Source organism: Sciurus carolinensis, chromosome 8, assembly GCF_902686445.1.
Source record: "Sciurus carolinensis chromosome 8, mSciCar1.2, whole genome shotgun sequence".
Lineage (NCBI taxonomy): Eukaryota > Metazoa > Chordata > Mammalia > Rodentia > Sciuridae > Sciurus > Sciurus carolinensis.
Window position 1 is genome coordinate 114,818,714 of NC_062220.1, and position 23,195 is coordinate 114,841,908.

A 23,195-nucleotide genomic window follows, 5' to 3' on the forward strand; every position below is an offset into this window, starting at 1 on the left:
TGCAAATGCCATAATATTATTCTTCTTTATGGCTGAATAATATTCCATTGTGTATATATACCACAGTTTCTTTATCCATTCATCTGTTGAAAGGCATCTAGGTTGGTTCAGCTCAATTCACATAACATTTTGATCAATAATAGACAGTAGGACCACAGTGGTCCTATGTCATTATAATGGACCTGAGAAATTGCCATAGTTTAGTATTTTTTGCTTTACCTTTTCTATGTTTAGATATGTTTCAGTACCTGAATACTAACCATTGTGTTCCAGTTGCTTACAGTATTCAGTAACATGCTATATAGGCTTATAGGTTTGTATAGGAGTGATAGGCTGTACCATGTCATATCCTATAACACATGTTGGCTATACCCTCTAGTTTGCAATAGCATGCACTTTAATGTTTGCACACAAAAGGAAAATTACCTAATGATGCATCCCTCAGAATGTCTGTCTTCATGCCTCTACCAAATGTATTGATTACTCTGGCTTCATAGTAAATTTTTTGAATCAGGCAGTATCAGACTTCCAACTTTATTCTTTTAAAAGATTGTTTTGGCTATTTGGAATCCTTTTGTCTATGTGTGATCTCTTGAAAGTCCATTTGAATTTCTGCAAATTTTTTTTTCTGCAAAAAGTATTATTGGGTTTTTGATAGGGATTGCATTAAATCTGTAAATTGCTTTGGGTAGTATTTACCTCCTAACAAGAGGTAGTATTTACCTCTTGCAATACATGAACATTCATTAATGTTTTAACTTTTTCCCACAATATTTTGTAGTTTTCACTTTGCAAGTCTTACCCCTATATGACTAAGTTATTACTGAATGATTCTTTTTGATGTTATTATAAATAAAATTGTTTTCTGAATTTTATTTTCAGATTGTTTTAGTGCATAGAAGTATAACTGGTTTTTGTATATTAATCTTGTATCCTGAAAATTTGATGAACTTATTAGCTCCAAGAGTTTGTTTTTTATTTTTTCAATTCACTGCTTATTCACTTATTCACTCAACAAATGTTTATTGCACGCTTACCATGTATAAGGTTCCAGACAGAAATGCAGTGTATCAGAGAGACAGTCCAGTGGGAGTGATAGACATTAAACTGATTCTTTATTATTTAATTTTCTTCCCCCTTTATAATCATAAAATAAAGATAAGTATGAAAATGATGACAATGATGCTGATGATATTGTTATTGCTGATGTCTGTGCCAGGAAGTATCAACAGCCACCAAGAAGTCAAGACTCTTACTGAGAAGACGCTCAAAGACACCTGAGTTGGCAACACAGCTCCTGGGCAGGTTTATTGGCTCTTCCCTTCCCTCTCTCATATGATGCTCTGGTGCTGAAACACCATATGAAATGTAGGGGTCTGGGTTTGAGTACTGGCTTTGCCTCTAATGTGCTACGTAATCCTGAGCCTCAGCTTTCTCACTTGTAAGTTGGGGCTGATAACATGGGGTTATTGAGAGGGTCAACAGAGAAGAGGGTAGTAATTCACTCACTCACCACCTAGTATGTGGTAGGCCATCAACAGTGTTGGTTTTTCATGTTATAATTGGTCCAGTGACCCAGCCTGCCATTGACTCCAGGACAAGGACACAGCTAGGCAAGCCCATTCTTTCCGCTTCTGTCTTTCCTGGTATGTTGCTGCCTTGCTCACCCTTGTCCTCGAGTATCTCTTCAGGGCTGTCATGCTGCTACTCTGTCCTTTAGTAGTGCTTCTGGTAAGAACTGACCTCCAGCACTAGAGGCCAGGGAGGTTGCTATGGTTTGGATGAGTGTCGCCCAAATACTTATGTGTTAAAGACCTGAACCCCAGGGTGACACTCTAGGAAGGAGTTGAAACCTTTAGGAGGTGGGACCTAGTGTGAGGTCCTTAGGTCACTGAAGGTTTTCCCTGGAAGGGGATGTGGGACTCTGTGGGACTGAGGCTCAGACCCTGGGAAACCGATTCAGGATCCTGGCAGGTGAAAGAAGATGTGAAGTGCAGTTGGGATAGTAGACATGCTTTATTCAGAGGTGGCAAGCCCTCAATCCCCTAGTCTTTCCATAGGCTTTTTTATATGCAGGCCAAACAAAGAAGGCACATTGTCAACAGGTTACATAAGAGAGTGCATGCTCACAAGCAAATGCTTATGACCTTGAGAACATATGCTGAACCAAGGTGTTTATGACCTTGTCTACATGCTAAAATCATAGCCCACCTGAAGCCTCTGTGAAGCAACCTAACTATAACCATCTTGGGCTTACAGACTCTAGTCTCTTCTGTTTCCTGGTTCATTACATAAGTTATTTTGCTCTGCCATGCACTCCGTTATGATGTGCCACCTTCACCAAAGGCCCAGGACTGGAAACACAAATAACCCTTTCCTTGTTATAAGTCAGTGGCCTCAGATATTTCACTATGGTGATGGAAAACTGACAAAGAGACACATGACTGTGGAGTTAGGTATTTCAAATTCCAGTCCTAGTGCAACCACTGGGCAATGACACTGTCACTTTGCTTCCCTGTAAGATGGAGGATGACCAGTAGGTAGGGCAGCAGGTCTATGCAGGTGCTCAATAAATTGCATTTATGTTATTATTATTTTTTTGCCAGGATTTTGGAACATCTGGGGAGTGAAGCTTGGGCTAACAGCTGGGGGCAAATAGGAGATGGACATAAGGCAGATGATGGCTCTATTACGTGACAAGCACTGGTCCAGTTGCTCCATGAGTATGGAGGAGGGTCCCTATTCTGCTAGACCGCAGGTCAGGTTGGAGCCTAAGGAAAACCTTCCAGAAGAGGACTCCAGTGGTCTTGAGGGTATGCAGAATGAGGTTGGGGAGGGAGTCCTAGCAAAGGCAAGGAATCAGCAAGGAGCTGGAAGAATTGGTAAATTCAGGTTGTTAGGTGAAACTGGAACACAGGTGTGGTGCCAGGTCACAGAGTTTCTTGTAAGACACCAACAAGCCTGATTTCATCCAGGGAGAAGTGGAGCGTCAGTGAAAGGCTTACACAGGAAGAGATGTGATCAAACTTTCATTTCAGAAAGACTTTTATGGCTGCCCTGTGGAATCAGCATGGAAGGGGATAGGAATGGGCACAAGAAGGCCCATGGACTCCTAATAATCTAATCCAGGGTTGATGGAGGCTTGATAAGGCATGCACAGAAGATGGAGTCCAGTCAGCAAGGGGCAGAGCCAGGATCTGAACTGAAGTCAGACCACTTCTTTCTGTCATTCCAGACGGCCTCAAACAACCCAGACTTGGTGAACTCAACCTCTTGGGCCTCAGCATGCCTGTGAAGCAGCCCTTCCATGAGCTGTCTGGAGGCAAGGGAGCCCTCTTCATGCTCCTGGTGGGCAGAGATGCTGCCAGGGCAATACTGCTCTCTGGTGGCTGAAGGCAGGAGTCACCATGAGCATCTGAGCTCCTGAGCAGGGGCCCAGCTGCTTTCTCTCTGAGGTCACCAAGCCTATCCCCTACCCCTTCCCACTGCATACCCACTCAAGTTCACATCTTACCTCCTCCTCTTTATGATGTGTAACAGGTCAGGTCACTTCCTGCACTGAGCCTCAGCTCATGAGTAAGCTGGAGAGGAAGCTTTGTGCCTCAGCTCAGCTGTGGCACACAGTAGGTGTTAAAGAGTGAAGCCTACCTGTCACAACCCACTGAGAGGCACAAATTTCTTGGCAGCTTCTCTAAACTCTGGGCCTTCCCTCCTACCCCAGAAACCCCACACTTCACTTTGTCCCATCTTGTGTCCCCAACCTAAGCCAACCCTTCTTAGCGGGGCCCACAGCAACACTTTCCTCTCAAGAGGCAAAGCAAGGGGCTGGAAGATGACCTGGGTTTCTCTTCCAACTCTGAAATATTGGTGGCCCTTGGCATGGCCCAGTCAGAGACCAGGGGGCAGGGCAGCACAGCCTGGGCTGCCAGGCTCCAGGTGATGGCTTCATCGCCACTCAGAGTCAATCCACCAAGCCACACTGGCTCAAGTTGATGGCTTCCTCAGTTCATTCCTAGGTCTACTCTGTTGGGTACAGTTTACACTGCAGAGCAGGTGGTAGGTAGTCCTGACTGGGCACTGGAAAGGTCAGCCTTTGAACAGGGGATGAGAAGCTCATCTGTTTTCCTCCCCCTTGCTTGGCCACTGTGCAAATGGGCCCACAGTGGCTGAGATGCTGATGTAGGATAGGTGGCTCTCTGTGACCATCAGTGCCACTTTGCCTGGGAAGGCAGGAGCATGGAGTGGGGTGTGAAGGGGTTGAAGAGAGTAGGCACAGAGGCAGCCAGGGTGTTCATTGCACTGGAGAAGGTCTTGTTGCCTTGAGACCCTGCAATTTCTCCTCAGATGCCTTATCAGGGAGCAGCACCTCCACAGAATAGCTGATCTTCTTGGCATGCAGCAGGCTATAGGTGTTGTCAAAGCGCAGGACATCTGCAGAGACAGAGCAGGCACAGTGAGCCCAGCACATGTGAACATCTGGTGGCTTTGAGAATCGGCAGTCCAGGGCCATGGGTGAGGTCTGAGGGTCAGCCACTGCCCAGCCCCTAGCTCACTCCTACCTCCTTGGATGGTGCCTGTACTACATAAATGAATCAAGAGACCCACCATATGCTGTGTAGCTCCTTCTAGTCACCAGGCCTGAATCCTCAAAATGGCCCATGAGGAAGGTACTGTCATCCTCACTGCTATGGTTTGGATAAGTGTCTCCCAAAGTTTCATGTGATAAAGGTTTGATTCACAGGGTGGTGATACTGGGACATGGTGGAATCTTTAGGAGGTGGGGCTTTGTGGATGTCCTTAGGTCATTGGGGGTGCCCTCAGAGGGGATCATAGGATCCCAGTCTCTTCATTTATTTTGTTTTCTGCATCCTGGCTTATGATATGAATGGTTTTACTTCACCATGTGCTCCCACCATGATTTGTCACCCACCAGAGACCCAAAGTAATGGGGCCACTAGATCTTAGAGTGGAACCTGCAGGACCATGAGCTAAAGTAAATCTTTTCTCTTTATAAGTTAATTGCCTCAGGTATTTTGTTATAGTGACAGAAAGCTCATACATCTATTGTATGAATAATGAAACTGAAGCTTAGAGAGGTGATATGACTTTCCAGTGACCACAGAGCAAGGGAGGAGAGGTACTGGGAATCCCTTATCCCAATAGCCCAGCCCAAAGAGCAGTCCTACTTCCTCTGGAGGCAAGCACTGAGCAGCTTTTCCAGCTCACAGATGGAAGGCATTTCCTATAGTGCCAAGGTCCAGTGTGAACTTAGCACATGGAATCACCCAGACTTCTCTGTCTCCACCTTCCTAATACTCCTTTTCCTCAGACTGTACAAGGTAATGTATTGATTGAAGTATTACTAACCTGAATCCTCCTTCTCCACAGGAAAGTGACCTTGACTTCCCTCCCTCTTTGCTCTACTTGCTATAGAAGTGGAAGATCAGCAGTTTCTGGGTGCTACAATTCAAAGTTTGAATTCCCCCTCCCCCAAAACCCATATGTTAAAGACTTGGTCCCCATGGTAGAGCTATTGGGAGTTGTTGTAACCTTTAGGGGGCGCTGCCTACTGCCTTTTGATCACTGGAGCATGTCTTCAAAGGGGGTCGTGGGAACCCGGCCCTTTCCTTTCTTCTTTTGCTCCCTGATTTGTAACGTAAGCGATTTTGTTTTAATTCACACTCCTGCCACAATGTGCTGCCTTGCCATAGGCTCAAATCAATGAGGTCAATTGATCATGGACTGGAACCTCCAAAACTGTGAACCAAAATAAATCTTTTTCCTTGAAAGTTCATCATCTCAGGTATTTTGCTGTAGTAATAGGAAGTTGACAAATACACTGTGCAGTGCTGTTTCTGGTAAAATAAACCAAACTGCCTCTGTCCTGGGAGACCTGGGAACAAAGGATAAGCAGCTGGAAGAAGCCACCTTTTGGGGATTACTGGAGCAGGGTGGTCCATGCAGCCAGCGCTATGCCCATGATTATTTACTCTCCTGTCTCAGCCTCATGTGGAGAGTTCCCAGGACTGAGCTCACAGCCCTAGACTCAGAACCCCAGTTCTTCCTCTGAAGTAAATCTCTGTCCTTGTACGCACATGTAAGGGACACTCTTCAGATCCAAGATTCCCAAAGCCAGCTCCCCTAAACCCCATGGGATCTAAGATCTGACAAGGTCCTTATCACACTCCCTGAGAGCTAGAAATAGTGGGCACCAAGGGAGGCTGGACTGGCAAGAAATGACCAGCTCTTTTCCCTGTCAGGAAGAGGACAGTAACTCCAGCAAAACCTGCAGTTCTTACAGACACCAGTCTTGAGGCAGGCGAGGCTCCCATCCTCAGGTACCAGGTGGGCATTGTAGCGCTGGCTGGGCAGCACCTCCGTCATCTCCCCAGCCCTCTGCCGCTCCCCCATCTTGGTCTTCAGGAAAACCCCAAAGTCAATGTCTCCACCATCCGATGCAAACTGCCACCTGCAGCAGACAGAGCTCCACTGATGACCGCCTGCCTGGGCCCTGGAGCCTCCTCCAGCTGCACCCAGGAGTGGAGCAGCCATTGTTCCTACCTGAGCACACAGCCTGGGAACAGGATCTCATTCTCCACCTGCTGGGAGGAGCCACGGCCCACCGTCACTGTGTGCTCGTACCGCATCCTCACCTGCTTGCATAGGTGGTAGCTCTTGGGCACCTGGCCCCCGTAGTTGATCTGTGGGTGAGGGTGGTGAGCAGGCACTAGGCCGTGGCAGTCTCCCCTTTGTCCCCATCCTCTGGGCACCCCATACCTTGGTTAGGCACTTGGGGTTGCCATCAGGGTCAGTCATAGTCCCCCCAAACTCCACAGGCAGCTGGTCGGGGCTGATGAACTTTATCAGCTCCTGCTTCCAGTTGTCTGTGTGGGAGCAAGAAGGGGGCTCTGAGGGGTTCAGGGAGATCAAAAGAGTCCAGGGAGGAGACCTAGTACATCCCTGGTTTGCTACCTTGGGCATCTACTCCTAAGAGTATCCAAGAGTTATGTGGTTTCCAGGTCATTGGTCTAGGATCTGAGGCCTTGCCCTTATATACAGAAGCTGATAGGGTCACGCAGGGTCAGTGACTGAGTTAAGAAGATGAACCAGACAGAAATGGGGCCTTCAGCATTGACCTCTGCAGGTGTAGAGATGGGCCTCTCCAGGAGGCCGAGTCACTCACCTCCCAAGATCACTATCTTCTTGCGTGTCTCCTCACTCATGAACGACTTAACCAAGTTGAAGGCCACTGGGAAAAGTTTGGGGGCTGAAACACATAACACTCCCTCAAAAAGTTGGGCCAGAGAAGACACTGGTATATAAAGCCATACCCAGGGGCACGTGCAGGACAAGATTTGGACAGATCTGGATTCTGCCACTGCCTATTGTGTGACCTTCAGCTAGTAACTCACCTTCTCTGAGTCTTAGTCTGTTAACTGAAAAATGTAAAATGGAGACGAGATAATGTTAAATATAACACTTGGCACAGTAGCTGGCTCTCAATGAATGGTTGTATCCCTCAACCCAGTTGTAAGGTGTTGGGCAAAAGCTGGGTCCAGTGTCAAAACTGATCCCAGTGGTGCCTGTTTTCCTGTACTTTTGATTTTTCCAGGTGACTTTGGGATCCTTTTTGGTACATGTAGATGGGGCATCTGCTTTAGACTTCCTGTCCCACCCCGAATTGCTCCCCCTCACTGAGTACGTTCTGTGAACTGGGCTCTGTGCTATATCTTCTCCACAGACTGTCTCATCCCAGATTTCTTATGGGGAGGTTGTCATTGTATCCTCATCCCACAGAATGGGAAAACTGAGTCTCAATGGTGTGAAATAGACTTATTTAAAGTCACAGGACTAGCTAGATTCAACCCAGATCATTGAACTGCAGGGCACCTGCAGTGACTGCCTCCCTGCATGACCATCAAACATAGGGATCACTCCTGCTCAAAGTGTGTACATCGATCAGTATGGTCCATGGACTGTCATCAGTCCACAGTGAAGCAAGCAAATAAAATAACAGCAAACATTGAGAAACTTAGAACTTACTCGACATTGCTGCAATATAGCAGTGCAGGATTTTATATGTTACAAAAGGATCAGTCTGCCATACTGGAAGGCCTGGAACTAAAAACCCAAACAAAAGAACCAGTTCTTCACAAAGCCCTAAATTCAAAGGCTGACCTATTGTCCCCTCTACCCTGTTCCCCACTTCTGCCTCCCTAGGAGCTCATCCCAGTCGTGGGCTCACCTCGAACAACACTTAAATTCTTCACGGTCTCAGGATAATTTGCTTCCATGATGGCAAAAAACTGTGAAGTCAAGATGAGTCTGGTCATGGCCTTACCCCTAGATTTCTGTGGCCTCTGATGCTGCTGAGACAAGAGGCCCCTCCCTGGTCCCCCCTGACTTCCCCAGGAGTGTGTGGTTCCTCCTCTGTGTTATTCTAACTCCTTTCTCTCCTTGGGGGTGGACTCCAGGTGAGCATCACAGGGTGGTCTGTGGCATCCCTGGAAGGCATCCCCACTTTTTCACAGACCAGAAGCTGGTATGGGCTGCAGCTCCCTATTAGCCTGGGAGCCACTGCCACTCCAACCACTGGCCACACCTGCCCTACCTGCTGGTAGACCTCCACAGCTGGCTTCCACAGGTGTTTCAGACCCAGTCCCTCCATGTCAAACACCAACAGCACCATCTCAATCTTCCTGCCCAGCTGCATGGAACAGAGCAGATATACTAGTCAGACCATAGCTCCTGGAGACCCTGGCCTGAGAGACTCAGGCACTTCTCCCTACCTCCCACCACCCACACCCCTGGCATTTTCCAAACATCTGTAGTCTCATGACTGTGTCCAAGCCAGAGCTATTGGTGGGCTGTGTGGCCTTGGGTGGATTTTTAACCATGCTGATCCTTAGCATTCTTTCTTTGTAAAATGGGGATAATTCTAGGTTCTGATAGAATTGCTATCAAAATTCAATAAAATGATGCACAAAGAAACCAGGGGCTGGCATTTGCTGGTCCCTGATAAATATCATTAGGTATTATATTAGTATCATCATCATCATAATTATCAGCTTCAACTGGGAACATCCATGAAGCAGAAGACATTGTGTTGACCTGATAAAAGCAGCCCTCCTGATACTGAGACATATCTCTACTCAAACCAGGCACTAAATACAACACTTTGCAATTTACTCATCCTTGCCACAAGTCCTTGCTGGGGCCTATTTTGTATCCAGTGTTTGTGCCAGGTGATGATGACACAGGAGGCCTTGCTCTTGCCATGTACAGTCAGTCATTTGTCAATCAGGCCACAGTGACATATCAGCTCAACCAGAGGGGTTTTCTTAGGCTCATTATTCATGTAAACTCACAAAACCAATAAGGTCACACTCGGTATTAGATTCATCCTAAAGGATACAGAGGGTCAAAGGACAGCTCAGGGCAAAGAGAAAAGATCTGCAAAGGGGATGTGGGAGCCTTCTTGGCTCAGAAGCTTCATGCCCCTTAGGGCTCAATATTTGTGTTTTTAGCAACTCCCTAGTAGCTTCAAGGGTCCCACAGGAAATGTACCTAGTTTCAGGGTCACTGTTATCAGGGATGCTCACCTACTGATGTTTATTGTTATGCAATCGTAACAGTAGGATATCCTTTCCATAAGCAAAGCTGACTGTCCACTGTTCTCAGAATTCCCAGGAGAACAGAGCAAGAGCTTTCTCTGCACCCCAGGTCAGTGTCTCACATGGAGGCTTTGGTGACCCTAGACTGATGCAAGCAGAATACTAGGCACACCTTAGATGCTCCTGGAAGGGTGACAGCAAAAGCCCAAGTTTCACCAAACCTCTGAGTGGTGAGATAAGAGGTAAGAGGGACAGAATGTTATCCTTCCCTGACCCTGGTACGCCCCACTTTGGACACTAGATCCCCATGTGCCCCACTCTCACTCCCCAGTTGCTCACCTTTTGACTCTGTAGCTCACACTCCTGCAGAAGCAACTCAAAGACCCTGATGCGCTTCCGGATCAGCTCCTGCTTGGAGGCTGACAGGAAAAGACCCTTGGGGTCGAGGGTCCCAATGATGTCAAACCACACAGGGCAGCCTTCATAGTCATAGCCGCACAGACCACCCGAGTCATACAGCTGGATCACCTGGACACATGGGTAAGGCCCTGATGCAAACTGGCCCACCAGACCATGTTCTTGCTCCCTCAGGTGGTCGTGAGTCGGGGGTGAAAGGAGGGACATCAGAAGGCCTAGGAGATGCTGCAGGGGGCTCACCTCTGAGGGCTGCCATGCAAGGATGTTGTCCAGGTCCTGTTGCTTCTGGAACTCCATGTACTGCAGAGAAAGGACAGGGCTTGCCCCCAAAGCCCCTGCAGGCACCTAGGGGCCCCAGACCAGGTCCCTGTGCCCACAGTCACCAAGATCCTGCCAGAGTATCCCCAGGCTCCACTACACAGAACTGGGAATGGAGACAGGAGGAGGACTTGAAGGGAAGGGACCAAGGTCTGATGTAGACAGGAAGCTGAGGAAGAAGACACTTAAGAATGGGCACCCTTTGTCGCTGACTGCTGGGGGAACAGCTTGCAGGAAATAGGACCCTAGGGATATGGGTCATCACCTTCCGGAGCATGTCCTCAGACTTCTGCAGGTCAAAGTTCCGAGCTGCAAGAAGAATGAGGGAAGAGGCTGGAGGCTAGATGGAGAAAAAGCTGCTTTCTGAAAGTTTGTGAGGACATAATAGGGGTGTTCCCAACCCAATATCACACCGGGATCTGAACATGTTTTCTTTTTCTTTCTTTCTTTCTTTTTTTTTTTTTTTAAGCAAGGATGTTTACTTCTCTGGAAGACACTGGAGGGCCCTTGATTTTGTTTCTAGGTCTCTGAAAACTGTTTGTTCTAGAAGTTGATCTAGCCTGTAATAGTTGAGATCCCCCAGGGAGCTGAAACCCACACAGTGTTGAGGGTATGAGAAGCATAAGATTTGGAATCAGACTTGGGCTTGAATTCTAGTTTTGTCTTTTTGTTTCCTGTGCAACCTGAAAGAAGTCACTTACCTTCTCTGAACCTTAGTTTTAAAAATCTGTTAAATAGGAATAGTAATTTGTTCAGTTACTCAAAGGACAGTGTGAGATAAAGTATGTAAAGTGCTTGGCATAGTACCTAGCTCATAGTAAGTCCTCACTTTTGTGAGTGTGTGCCCTAGGGATTGAACCCAGGTCCTTATATATATGAGGCAAGCACTCTACCACTGAGCTACATTCCCAGTCCACAGTTAAATTCTCAATAAAGAGTAGCTATTATTGTGATTAGTTAGTTTGAAGCAATAGATATATTTTAATAAAAACGTTATGCTCTATTTAATTTAACTAATTTTTTTTGAGACAAGGTCTTGCTATGTTGCCCAGATTGATCCTGAACTTCTGGGCTCAGCATCCCAAGTATCTAGGCCACAGGTGGATGCCACCACACCCAACTATGTTCTATTTTAAATATGCCGTGACAATTGCTCTCTAAGACCACTGTCTCATGGTTGGATTTGTCCATTGATGGAGCTGCACTGAGATGCAAGATTAGAGATTTTCAAATGGAAAGGGCCTGAGGTGCTGCCCAGACTTCCTCTGCCCTAGTCAGGAACCACATCCAGCAATAACCATTGAGGACACTAGCTCAGCCTTGATTATCTCCCATGACTGCTCATCACCTAAACAGACAGAGAGCCCATTACATTCCTCAACTGCTCTTTTTAAGATCTGGGGATTGAACCCAAGGGCACTTTACCACTGAGTATGCCCTAGCTCTCTTCTTTTAAATTATTTATTTACTTATTGAGATAGGGGCTCACTAAGTTGCTTAGGGCCTCACTAAGTTGCTGAGGGTGACCTTGAACTTGCAATCCTTCTGTCTCACTTTCCCAAGTTGCTGGAATTACAGGCTTATGCTACTGCTCATGGCTCCTCAGCAGCTTTAACTGAGACCAAATCTGCCTCACAAATGATCCTAGCCTCATTTTCAGGGGTCAAATATCTGTTTATCAGTGGAAATTTCTGCAAATACATCACAACGAGCCACAAGTTTAAATGTCTGATCTTTTCTCCCAGTTATATATTTATTTAAAAATCACCTTCTGTGTCAGTGATGTTCAATAGAACTTCTATAATGATGGGAATGTCCTCTCTCTGGCTAGTATGACAGAAGATCCAAAGTTTTAATTTAACTTAATTTAAATGTTATTAATTATATTTACCTAGAAGCTACTGAACTGAACAGAGCAGTTACGTATACTTCAATGACTTTAAGGTTTTTTTCACATATAGATCTGTGCTCCAGGTTAAGTGTCTTGTTATTTTATAGGCTTTGTTGTTACTTGGAATAATATACATTTTTCATGATATTTTATAATTGGATGCAGCTGCAGAAAAAAATATTATTGACTTTTGTACCTGGAAATATCATTAAGCTTTTTCTTTAGATCTGGAGTTTTTCTGTTGATCCCGTAGTTTTCAAGGGAGGTAAGTAATGTACCTGGAACACTCTTAACTCTTTCTTTTCAGTCTTTATACCACTGATTTTTTTTTCTTTTCCTATAGCATTGGCAAAAGTCTCTACTTCTGTTTAAGTCATAATGTTCACTGGTGTCATCCTTTCCTTGTTCCTGATCTTAAAGGAAATGTATCTAAAATTTCTCCTTATTCATAACATTTGTTAGGGGATTTTTGCTATGTAACCATTACCAAATCAAGGAAATTCCCTTCTATTCCTAGTCTGGTAAGATTTTTGTTTTGTTTTTGTTCGGGGGGTACTAGGGATTGAACCCAGAGGCTTGTGCATGCTAGGCAAGCACTCTACCACTCCCCAGTCCCCAAGACTTTTGTTTTGTCTTATAAATAGGATTTGAACCTTTTAAAATGTTTCTTCTGTGTTGAGATAGCCACATACATTTTCATTTCTAACTCTATTAATGGGTTCAAAGACACTGATAGATTTTCTGATGTTGAACTATTCTTGCAGACCTAAGATAAATTCTTCTTGATGATGCTACATAATTGTAACACCCTATTGGATTCTATTATGTAATAGTTTATTTAGATTTATTACCATATTAATAAGCAAAACAGGTATAGACTTTTCCTCTTCTCTTTTTTGTTTTAATTGTCCTTATCTAGATTTGAAATGATATCCAGTCTTCATAAGAAAAAGCCTTATTCTTTCATATATCCTAAAACAATTCTTATAAGATAGTAATTACCTGGTCCTTAAACTTTGGAAGAATTTTTCTGTAAAGCCATTGGAGTCTGAAGGTTAGAGGAGTAGAGGTTTTTACTGCCTTTTCCATTTCTTTCTTTCTTTCTCTTCCTTCTACTTCTCCTCCTCCTCCCCCCCCTTCCCTCCTCCTCCTCCCCTTCCCTCCTCCTCCTCTTCCTTCTCCTTCCTCCTCCTCCTCCTCCTCCTCCTCCTCCTCCTCCTCCTCCTCCTCCTCATTTTTTCAGTGCTGGGGATCAAACCCAGGGCCTCTCACAGGCTGAGCATGTGCTCTACCACTATGCTATATCCCTAATCCCTCAATTTCTTTAATACTTATTAGCCTGTCATTTTCTATTTCTTCATGCTGGATTTTAGCCCTATATATTTTTTCTAGGAATTCATCTATTTCATCTAGATTTTCTAGTTTATTAGTTCATAATCATTCATAATATTCCTCTATTATCTGTCGGGGATTTTTGTCCTACAAACAGCGGTTTGGGTGCTGATGATGGAATATGAGGATAGAGTTTTGAGTTACACCTACTATGTGCCAGACTAAGGGGACCAGGGCAGGCACAGTCACTGCCCTTGTGGAGCTGGCATCTGACTGGGAGAGACAGACACTGAAGCAGGATGGAGATAAAACAGAGGGCAAGGACATCAGAAGGAGGTTGAGGGAAGGCTTGTCATTATTAGGCCCCAGGAAGAAGACTCTGTGAAGCTCAGCTCATCACTCAACTTTCTCTTGGCCTATATCCAGGGTAGGTGAGGAAGGGAGTGGTAGGGCTGTACCAACTTGGATGGCCATTATCAGCAGTCCTATAACCCACAGCAGAAAGTGAAAGGCCCCACTCGATCTGAGATTTTTTCCCTTTTCCATGATCTGGCAGTTTAAGGTATCCGGGATCTCACTTACTCATCAAGGACACACCAGGCACCCCAAAGCTGAGTTTAGACTCAGAAAGACTTCACAGGAGAAAAGACTGATATGCTATGGTTCAAATGTGGTTTGAGCATGTCCTCCCAATGTTTCATGAGTTGAAATTTAATCCCCATTGTGAGGTTAAGAGGGTGGAAACTTAATCCAATTCTTGTATCTAGAGGTGGGGTCTCTGGAAAGTGGTTAAGATTAGATTAAGGTCATTAGCTTGGAGCCCTCATGATTGAATCTTAGTCACTTGATTAGGAGAGGAACCAGAAGAGAAACATACATGCATGCTGCTTGTCTCTTGCCATGTGATACCCTGTGTCAGCTAGAGATTCTGTCAAAAAGAAAGCCATCACCAGATGTGTGAACCTCCAAAATGGTGAGCTAAATAAACCTCTTTACTTTTTAAAGTTACCAAGTCTCAGACATTTCCTTATGGTAACAAAAAAATGAACTAAGATGTGCCTTGTCAATTGGTTTCTAGAAATCGTGTTTCAATTCTTTCTTTAGTGCAGGCAGGTACAATGATATGCTCCCTTTAAAAGCAAAATAAAACAAAAACGAACAGAAACTACCATAGCCAAGAGAATCTTAAGGAGACAAGATGATTAAATGTAATGTGGTTCTGAATGAAATCTGGCAATAGAAAAACTAAGGAAATTCATATGATATAAAGGCTTTAGTAATAATGATGTATTCATATTGATTCATTAATTGTAACAAATGTACCATACAAAGATAAGATGTGATAACAGGGTGCAGTGTATATAAACAATTCTATACTACCTTGGCAATTTTCCTGAAAAATATATAACTGTTCTAAAAAGTAAAGCTTATAAAGAATAATTATTAAAAAATGATTTTTTTAAAGATCAAAACACAAGGGTGGGGGCTTCCTTCACGTGGGCATTATGCACATCTGTGACCTCGTGTTTGACCCATGGCACACTGAAGGTAGGGACAAATATTATGCCCATTATAAAGAAGAAGAATGTGAGGGTGAGAGATGATGAATGACTAGCACATTGTAGAACTGGGATTCAGTTGCAGGTCTATTGAAGACTGGTGTTTTAAACCATGCAGTGTGTGTCCAATTTCTGGGCTAATGCCTGACTTGTCTCATCTCAAGTACAAAATTCATTCTGTGAGATGCAGTGAGTTAAAACGATTCTTTTCCTCTAAACCTTGGTGTGGTTTCTGTTATTATTTTGTTAGACTGCTGCTATAGTTACTTCTTCTCTCCCTTTATTTAAAACCACTTCCTTAATTGTTTGCTGTGTTGAGTGCCCTAGGGGACATGCAGTTTCCACAAGGAAATAAAAGCCCTTCAGGCAACTGGAGGTAGGTCCAAAGGCAAGTCCTGAAGATGGGGTTCAATGGTGTAAGGCCAGGCCAGTTAATTCCTGAGGACCTCCTGGGTGTTAACTCTAACTTCACCTTGACTCTGTGCCTACTTAGTGACTCATGCCCATTTTGCAGATGCAGAAACTAAGGTGAAGATTTCGTGCAGTGCTAATGTATAGGGAAGCTCAGATTTTAACCCAGAGCAGGAGGATCCAGAGCCTGTTCTTTACTGCTCTGCAGCACTGCTCCCCAAATTTTCCATGCCTTCTCCTTCTCCTCTTTCCCTCCCTCTCTGCCTCTCGCAACTCTTGCAGCCTCACCTCGAAGCCAGCGCAGGAGGAAGTAGTCATCAGCCTTTGGCAAGGTGGGCAGCAGGTCCTGGAGGTTCTCCTGGAACTAAGGTGAGGATATCATGGTGAGAAATATTCTTGTGACCCACCTGCAACCCTCATCTGCCACCTGGGGACCCTGCAGGATGGAGTCCACACAGTTAGCACCTGTCCTGAACTATTGTGGTATCTGGGAATGGGCCCCCTCCAGCCCACAATAGGAGGAAGGAAGCACTGGGCCCTTCTCAAACTTGAGGGGAGCCCTACCCCCACAAAAACTCTCATTCCACAAGTCTGAGGTAAGGCCATGACATCCCTAGTTTGGCAAAGATTCCTGAGTGATTCTAATGCAGGCTGGCCCTCCAAATTTTAGTAATGTGTTGCCCCTTAAAGTGCATCTTGGTGGCCTGGATTTGGAGGCAAGTTACATAACCTCTCTGAGTCTCAGTTTCCTCATCCATGAAATTGGGATAATGATAAATTTGTGTCATTCAAAGGAAAATGTGCGTGTAAAGCACTTAGCATAAGGCCTGGCTTAAGGCAGATACCTCTCTCAACAATTGTGGCCTGCTGGACACTCTGGACGGTGAAGCCTCTGGAGACAAAACTGGAGGTCATGAGGAAGGGACTGCAAAAGAGGCTTTTGGGGGACTGGAGGAAAAGAGGGCAGACAGCCCACTGGAAGCTGCCTCTTTTTCTTCTTTCTTTTAGTTTCTTTGGGTGGTGCCTTTTGCTACTGGCAGAGTTTAGAAAAACCACTGGAAGTTTGGGTCTGAGATTGAGGCTCTGGTCTGAGAAGAGAGAGAAGACCTTACTTCTATAGGGACTGAGGAACCTGAAAGCAAGGGCTATGTTTAGAGGTGAATATGTGAATCTGAATTTGGGGTTAGAAACAGATATAAGTAAAGCTATAGGAAGTGGTCTTGATGACAATATACCAAACCTCCTTGAGCTTTATGAAGGATATTTAAAATAAGAATGCATTCATGTGTTGCTTACACAACAAAAAAGGAATAATCGGTTTAAACATCTCTGGTGTTAACAAGTAGCAGGCACCTGAAACAGATTCTTAACACATGAAAACAGCTGCTGCAGCCTCTGGGCACCTGAGGAAGCTTTTTGGCAGAAATGGAAGGGGACAACCCCACTTCCCCCTCACCCCTAGAAAAGCAATAACACTGCACTCCTCATATCTTGCAGGTTACTGAGTTCCCTCATTTGACCCTCAGGATGTGACCAATGCAGGAGGGGCAAAGGTCATATTCTACGTTGAAGATGAGGAAACTGAAGCTGGGGTGGGTAGTGGAGAATCTTCTCCCTAGCGATAGAGTAGGAAAAGTGGCAGGATCAGGAGTAATCCATGTCTTCCACCCTTGCTAGAGTCATATAATTCTTCATTGAGCATCAGGGAAAAGAGAAAGCCACCAAGCAGGTGCTGGGGAGGGTCTAAAGTAATGTGGAGTAAACTCTTCTCTACGATGATGCCGTATGGAGACAGCAGCTTCTAGCACTATGACCAGAGGTGGTCAACACCTGGTCAGGCTGGTCATAGACCTCTGGGACCATGGAAAACCTTTCCCTCTTTTTCTTACTTTCCCCCTTTCCCCCATGTTTTAAAATAATAAGGATTCATTGCTTTTAAATAATGGAAAAAATAAGAATAAACTTTTTACATTGCTTAAAGCTCTGGCCCATGGGCATTTCCGTCATAATTCATCCCCAAAGGCCTGGTATCCAAGTCCCTTTTAAGAGCTTAGTACAGAGGGCTTCCCTGAGAGTATCAGCAGTGGGGAGGTCAAGGACTCACCAAAGGACCCCATCTCCTTTATCTGAGGACCCTCCTTAACTGGGGACCGCTCTCCTTTACATAGGACCCTCCTCCTGTGGATCCCTCCCTCACCCGTGGACTTTTTTTTTTTTTTTCATCTAGGGGACCCTGAGTGGATTCCCAGTCTCCCTTCTTCACCTAGGGTTCTCATTCCTTCCTGGAGGTCCCCAAAATAAATCATTCCCCACTTTTTTGGGGGGGGTACCAGAGATTGAACTCAGGGGTGCTTAACCACTACGCTACATCCCAGCCCTTTTTATTTTTTATTTTGTGACAGGGTTTCACTAAGTTGCTTGGGCCCTAAGGTTTTTTTTTTTTTTTTTCTTTTTCTTCTTTTTTTTTAGTTGTCAATGGACTTTTAATTAATTTATATGTGGTGCTGAGAATCGAACCCAGTGCCTCACACATGCTACGCAAGCGCTCTACTACTGAGCTACAACCCCAGCCCCCATTCCCCACAAATTTTAAGCTACCCTTTCCTTCCTAAGCAAAGAGAGTCACTGCTGTGTCACCTTTCTCCCCTTTTCCCATAGTCGTGTCCCTCCCAGGTGCAGCCACCAGGACTATCACAAAATCATCCAAAACCCCCTCCAGTTTCCTTTAATTTTTTATTTTTTTAACCATAGGGAGAAAGCTTAGGCCCTGAGGAGTTAGAGAACCATGAGGGAAAACAGATAAACAAATGTCGCAGTCCGAGCACGAGATCTGGGAATCATTTCTGCCCAAGGCGCCCCAACAGCTCAATGGCAGCGCCACCCCCTCCCCCACAAGCGGGGAACAAAGGCTAGGGCTGGGTGGTGGGAATCCCACAGGGCTGGAAGGCAGGGTCTGTCCCCAGACTCTCAGAACTCTGCGCTGGACGGGTAGGCAGGACTGTGGCACTCTCCGAACTTGCAGTTCCCGACCCTACCCTGGGGACTCCAGACGGGTGGGGCAGAGTCCGATTGCTGGATCCCTCCCCAAGCCTCCCTTCCCGACAAGCCCCTCACCTTGGCCAATGCCTCCTGCTGTTGGGGGCTCAGGTCCCCTACTCGGCCGCTCATGGTGTCCCGCGGCGCAGAGGGGCTCTAGGCGCAAGAGTGCAGGACGCTTCTGCCGGCCCTGCCCGCCGCCAGGTCTCGCCGCTACCACTGCCGCTGCCACCGCCACCTGGTTTTACCTGGCGAGGTCAGATGTTGGTTTCGCCCGGATCCGAGAGCTGCAGGTCCTGCCCCGCCCTGACGGATCTCCCGCCACCTAGGGAATTTCTGCCCCAATCGCCAATCGCACTCTATCTGGGCACCAAGTTGACTCACCCTAAGAGTTGTTCTGGAGGACAGACTCAAGTCTGGGGTAGCAGGTGACCCCACCTTCAGGTCTAACGGCTCCCAGCGATTCCCAGGTGGTAAGGAAGAAAGACGTGAGCAAAAGGAGGTGGAGGTGTCTCAGATGCCCTTCTGAGTAAAATGGAGGAACTTTTTATAAACCGGGGGGCATCAATGTACCCAGTCCTTTTGACTAAGGACCCCTAGCCCTCTCCCCTGACCTTGAACACAGGCTGGGCTCTGTCAGTGCTCACCGACTAATAGGAAAACCCTTACCTGCCAAATAGCTCTTCTGGCTCTCAAAATGTTGGGAAGGCTAGATAAGGTGATGTTAGCAAAAAAAAAAAAAAAAAGGCTAGATAAGGTGATGTTAGCAAAATGCCTAGCATTTTGTTCTCAGAAAGTGTTGGTTCTTAGGAAGAAACTTATGAAACTTCTTAGGAAGTTTCAATAATTATCGAGGATATCACCAGAGCCAGGAGCTATAAGAGTGGAGATCCCAGTGTGGCCCAGGTGGTGAGCCACCAAGTACAATCCATAAGGCCAAAGAAGGTGAGGTGGCTGAGGAGAGGGAGCTGGGCTAACTTCCCTGGGAAAGAAGAGAAAGCATGAATGGACTTGACAGCAGGTTTCCAAAGAGGAGAAAGTGGGAGGAGAAGGTGAAGGAGATAGTAAACAGGTCACAGAGACCTTTTCCCTCTGTCCTCCCATGGGGTCAAACCAAGTTCTAGATCTGAGATGAGCAGTGCCATGGTCATGAGTCATGAGCACCAGAAACAAGGTTCATGACTCAGAAGAATGGAGATGTGCTGGGAGCATAAAATGCAAACCAAATTTAAAAGTAAAAAATCTTACTCATTTTTTTTTCTGTTGATTACTTGTTGACATGATAGTTTTTGATATATTGAGATAAATAAAATGTTATTAAAATTAATTTCATCTGCTTTTTATTACATAAATATATATTTAGGTATAAATTTTTATATATAAATATACTATATTTAGTTTTATAAAGGGTAGTTTTAGGTTCACAGCCCTTTCCTCTGACACATCAGAAACAACGGCATTCCCAAATAGCACCAGTCCCCACACGGGCACCAACTCTAGTACCAGAATGGGGCATTTGTTATAATTTATAAACCTACATTGATATTCTGTTAACACTCAAAGTTCAAGACTTACATTAGGGTTCACTCTGGGTATTGTATATTTTATAGATTGTGACAACTATATGAGGACACGTATCCTATTGTTGCATTATATGAAATAGTTCCACTGCCCTACAAATCGTCTGTGCTCTTTCTTTCTTTCTTTCTTTCTTTCTTTCTTTCTTTCTTTCTTTCTTTACTTTTTAAAATTGTAGTTGCCAGAAAATTTAAAATTACATGTGTGGTTCACATTTGTGACTTGCATTATATTTCATTTAAATAGTATTTGCCCTAGGGCATTTTAAATCAAAGAAAGAGAGAGAAATTCACAAAAAAAAAATGCTAAAAGAAAGCAAAAATGTCGCCACATTTATTGAAGGGCATGGTCTCATTTAAAAACAATGAAAGAAAATCACAAAGGGAAAATGAATTGATTTGACTACATAAAAGTATAAAAATCTATTAAACAGGAAATAATTATGATATTGTCAATATTTGCTGATTTGAATTTGGGGAAAGTAAAATGTAGGAAAATTCATATCTTCAAAAAGAACTCAAAAAGTGGATAAGAAAAATAGTAGACACAAATAAATAAATGGAAAAGGATTCCAAGTACCAGTTTGCAGAAAAGATAATGCACAGGGCACTTTTATTTAGTGAATTAATGTTTAGTGTCCAGGATTATCAAAGAGATGTGCAATCAAGTGTTATAGTTTAGATCTTGAAATGTTTCCCAAAGGCTCATGTGTTAAAAGTCTGGTACCCAGTTGGTGGTGCTACTGGGAAGTGGTGCAACCTTCAGGAGGTGGGGCCTAGTTGGAGGAAGTAGGTTATTGGGGGACATGCCCTTGAAGGGTATATTTTATTCCTTTCTCTCTCTGTTTCCCCACCACCATCAGGTGAGCAGCTTTATTCCACCAACCTTCTAGACCATCATGCTCTTTTTCACCCACAGGCCTAACAGCAATGAAGCCAGCCAATCATGGACTGAAACCTCTAACCCTGAGCCAAAATAAATATTTTCTCCTTTAAGTTGATTCTGTTAGGTATTTTGTCACAGCAACATACTAACACATTGAGCAATGAGATGTTTTATTCTTTTGACAAATCAGAAAACAAACAATAACAAACGAACCCTAAACAAACAAAACACACACAATCTTTTTAAAAATGATAATAAATTTAGGTAGAAGTTGGTGAAATGGAGACATTTATACACTGCTGGCAGAAGTAGAAACTGATTGCTTCTCTAGAAAACTACATGACCAAACACATCAAGATGCTTAAATATTTCACCACTTTGCCTGATGATAATCCTGACAGAAAAAAAAATTGAATTTAAAGTAGTCTGTACATTGCTAATAGGAAAATCTGAAATAATTTTTAAGGAAACCATGGTGAATTTTTTAAAATGACATGGGAAAAATATCACAAAATATTTGATTTTGGTAGGACCACATAATATTTGCTATATGCTTCTGGAATGTAAAACAACTCATTAAGTGAAAAAGGGCTGAACAAGAAAAGAAATTTGCCCCAAACTTTCTCAGTCTCTGAGGAATAGGTAAAGCAATATGTTAAAATGCCACAGGTAATGAGTCACCAGCAAATAGAAGTCTTTATTTAACTAGCACTTACAGGTACTTTCTACTTACCAGGCCCTGCTTGAAGGGCTTATAAATATTAGTTCAGTGCTGTCCAATAGAAAAATAATGTAAGGGGTTGGGAATGTAGTTCAGTGGTAGAGCTCTTACCGAGCATGTATGAGGCTCCGAGTTCAATCCCCTGCACTGTGGGAGGAGGGGAAAAAGGTAAGTCCTTTGGAAAAAAGTGAGCCACACAGGTGACTTTAAGTTCTCTAGCAGATACATGAAATAGTCATTTATATATTATATCCAGAATATTATCATTTCAATATGCAATCAACATGATTAACAAACAAGATAGATTATCTCCTTAATAATTAATTAATGGTAAGATATCTATTATTTTGTTGTTGTTTTGTACCAAGTCTTTGAAGTCTGGTGTGTATTAATACAGCACACTTATTTGCAACTAGTCACTTTTTTTGTGGGGGTATAGGGATTGAACCCAGGGGTGCTCTACCCCCGAGCCACATCCCCAATCTCCAGCCCTTTTAATTTTTTATTTTGAGACAGGGTCTTGCTAAATTGCTTAGGGTCTCACTAATTGCTGAGGCTGGCTTTGAACTTGCAATCCTCCTGCCTCAGCCTCCTGAGCGGCTGGGATTACAGGTGTGCGCCACCATGTCTGGCAACAACTAATCACATTTTGAGTGTTCAGTAAGCCACATGTGGTGTTATTTGTTGAATCATGCCCAGCCACCCATTCAAATGTGAACCTCCTAATCCCTAGTAGATCAGAATGTTACTTCACTTCTAAACAGGGTCATTGTAGATGTAATTAGTCAAGATGAGGTCATAGTGGCATAGGGTGGACCCCTTACTTCAGTATCTCCTTTTAAAAAGGAGCAAACTGGACACACAGAACAACACAGGAAGAACACTATGTGAAGATGAAAGAGGAGAACAGGATGATACTTCTTCAAATCCAGGGTTACCAAAGGTGACTGGAAAGCCTTCAGGAGCTAGGGGAGAGGCAGGGAGCACAATCTTTTCCCCAGTCTTTGGAAGAAACTTACATTGCTGAAATCTTGATCTTGGACTTCTGGACTTGAGAACTGCAAGAGGATAATATTCTGTTGTTTAAAGTTTGGGACGCTTTGTCTCAGCAGCCCTAGCACACTGGCAAGTGGCTACCATATTAGATGGAGAAGAATTGACTCATTGATTCCTCCTGACTGTGCTCAGAGGAAGGCACTTTTATTATTCCCATTTATGGATCGGGAAACTGAAGTTCAAAGAGCTTTCCAAGATCTCGTGGCCACCGAGTAGCAAGTCCAGCATTGGAGCCCAGGGAGATGGTATGGTATCCCATGTTCCAGGTCACCCTTAAGTCCCTTTATTTCCAACACAGGATGAGCAGCCTGCAGCCCACCATGCCTCCTTAAACCTGAAATGTTGCTGGGCATGGAAGACTAGTTCTAACCACCTGG

General features: G+C 44.5%; 1 protein-coding gene across 14 annotated transcripts; it reads right to left on the reverse strand.

The window, feature by feature from the left end:
* On the reverse strand, positions 1-19,111 carry LOC124991631 (SEC14-like protein 4). 14 transcript variants are annotated; one of them, XR_007109909.1, is made up of 16 exons: positions 18,963-19,109; positions 18,657-18,826; positions 15,831-15,906; positions 10,615-10,658; positions 10,272-10,331; positions 9,954-10,142; positions 8,612-8,707; positions 8,246-8,306; positions 8,044-8,121; positions 7,184-7,267; positions 6,778-6,884; positions 6,562-6,701; positions 6,312-6,469; positions 3,515-4,433; positions 1,038-1,137; positions 1-628 (listed from the first exon to the last, which is right to left on the reverse strand). XR_007109909.1 is itself a non-coding variant. In XM_047562337.1 (14 exons), the coding sequence occupies exons 2-14, from the start codon at positions 18,708-18,710 to the stop codon at positions 4,114-4,116; spliced, it is 1,467 nt and encodes a 488-aa protein (XP_047418293.1). In that variant the 5' UTR covers positions 18,711-18,826; positions 18,963-19,109; the 3' UTR covers positions 660-4,113. The 14 variants fall into 14 exon arrangements, 11 of the variants coding, with proteins under 11 accessions (XP_047418293.1, XP_047418296.1, XP_047418298.1 ...); XR_007109908.1 differs by lacking the exon at positions 1-628 and having other exon boundaries at positions 660-1,137; XR_007109907.1 differs by lacking the exon at positions 1-628 and having other exon boundaries at positions 660-3,389.
* Between the last annotated feature and the right edge of the window lie 4,084 nt (positions 19,112-23,195).

What these genes read in the sequence shown, in the direction of transcription:
- LOC124991631 (XM_047562337.1), bottom strand. Translation starts at nt 18,710, where the DNA reads ATGAGCGGCCGAGTAGGGGACCTGAGCCCCCAACAGCAGGAGGCATTG. An exon ending in GTGAGCTACAGAGTCAAAAG is followed by an intron (nt 8,708 to 9,953) that starts GTGAGCAACTGG and finishes TGTTCCATGCAG; the next exon opens with CTGGGCAGGAAGATTGAGAT. An exon ending in ACCCCAAGTGCCTAACCAAG is followed by an intron (nt 6,702 to 6,777) that starts GTATGGGGTGCC and finishes CCTCACCCACAG; the next exon opens with ATCAACTACGGGGGCCAGGT.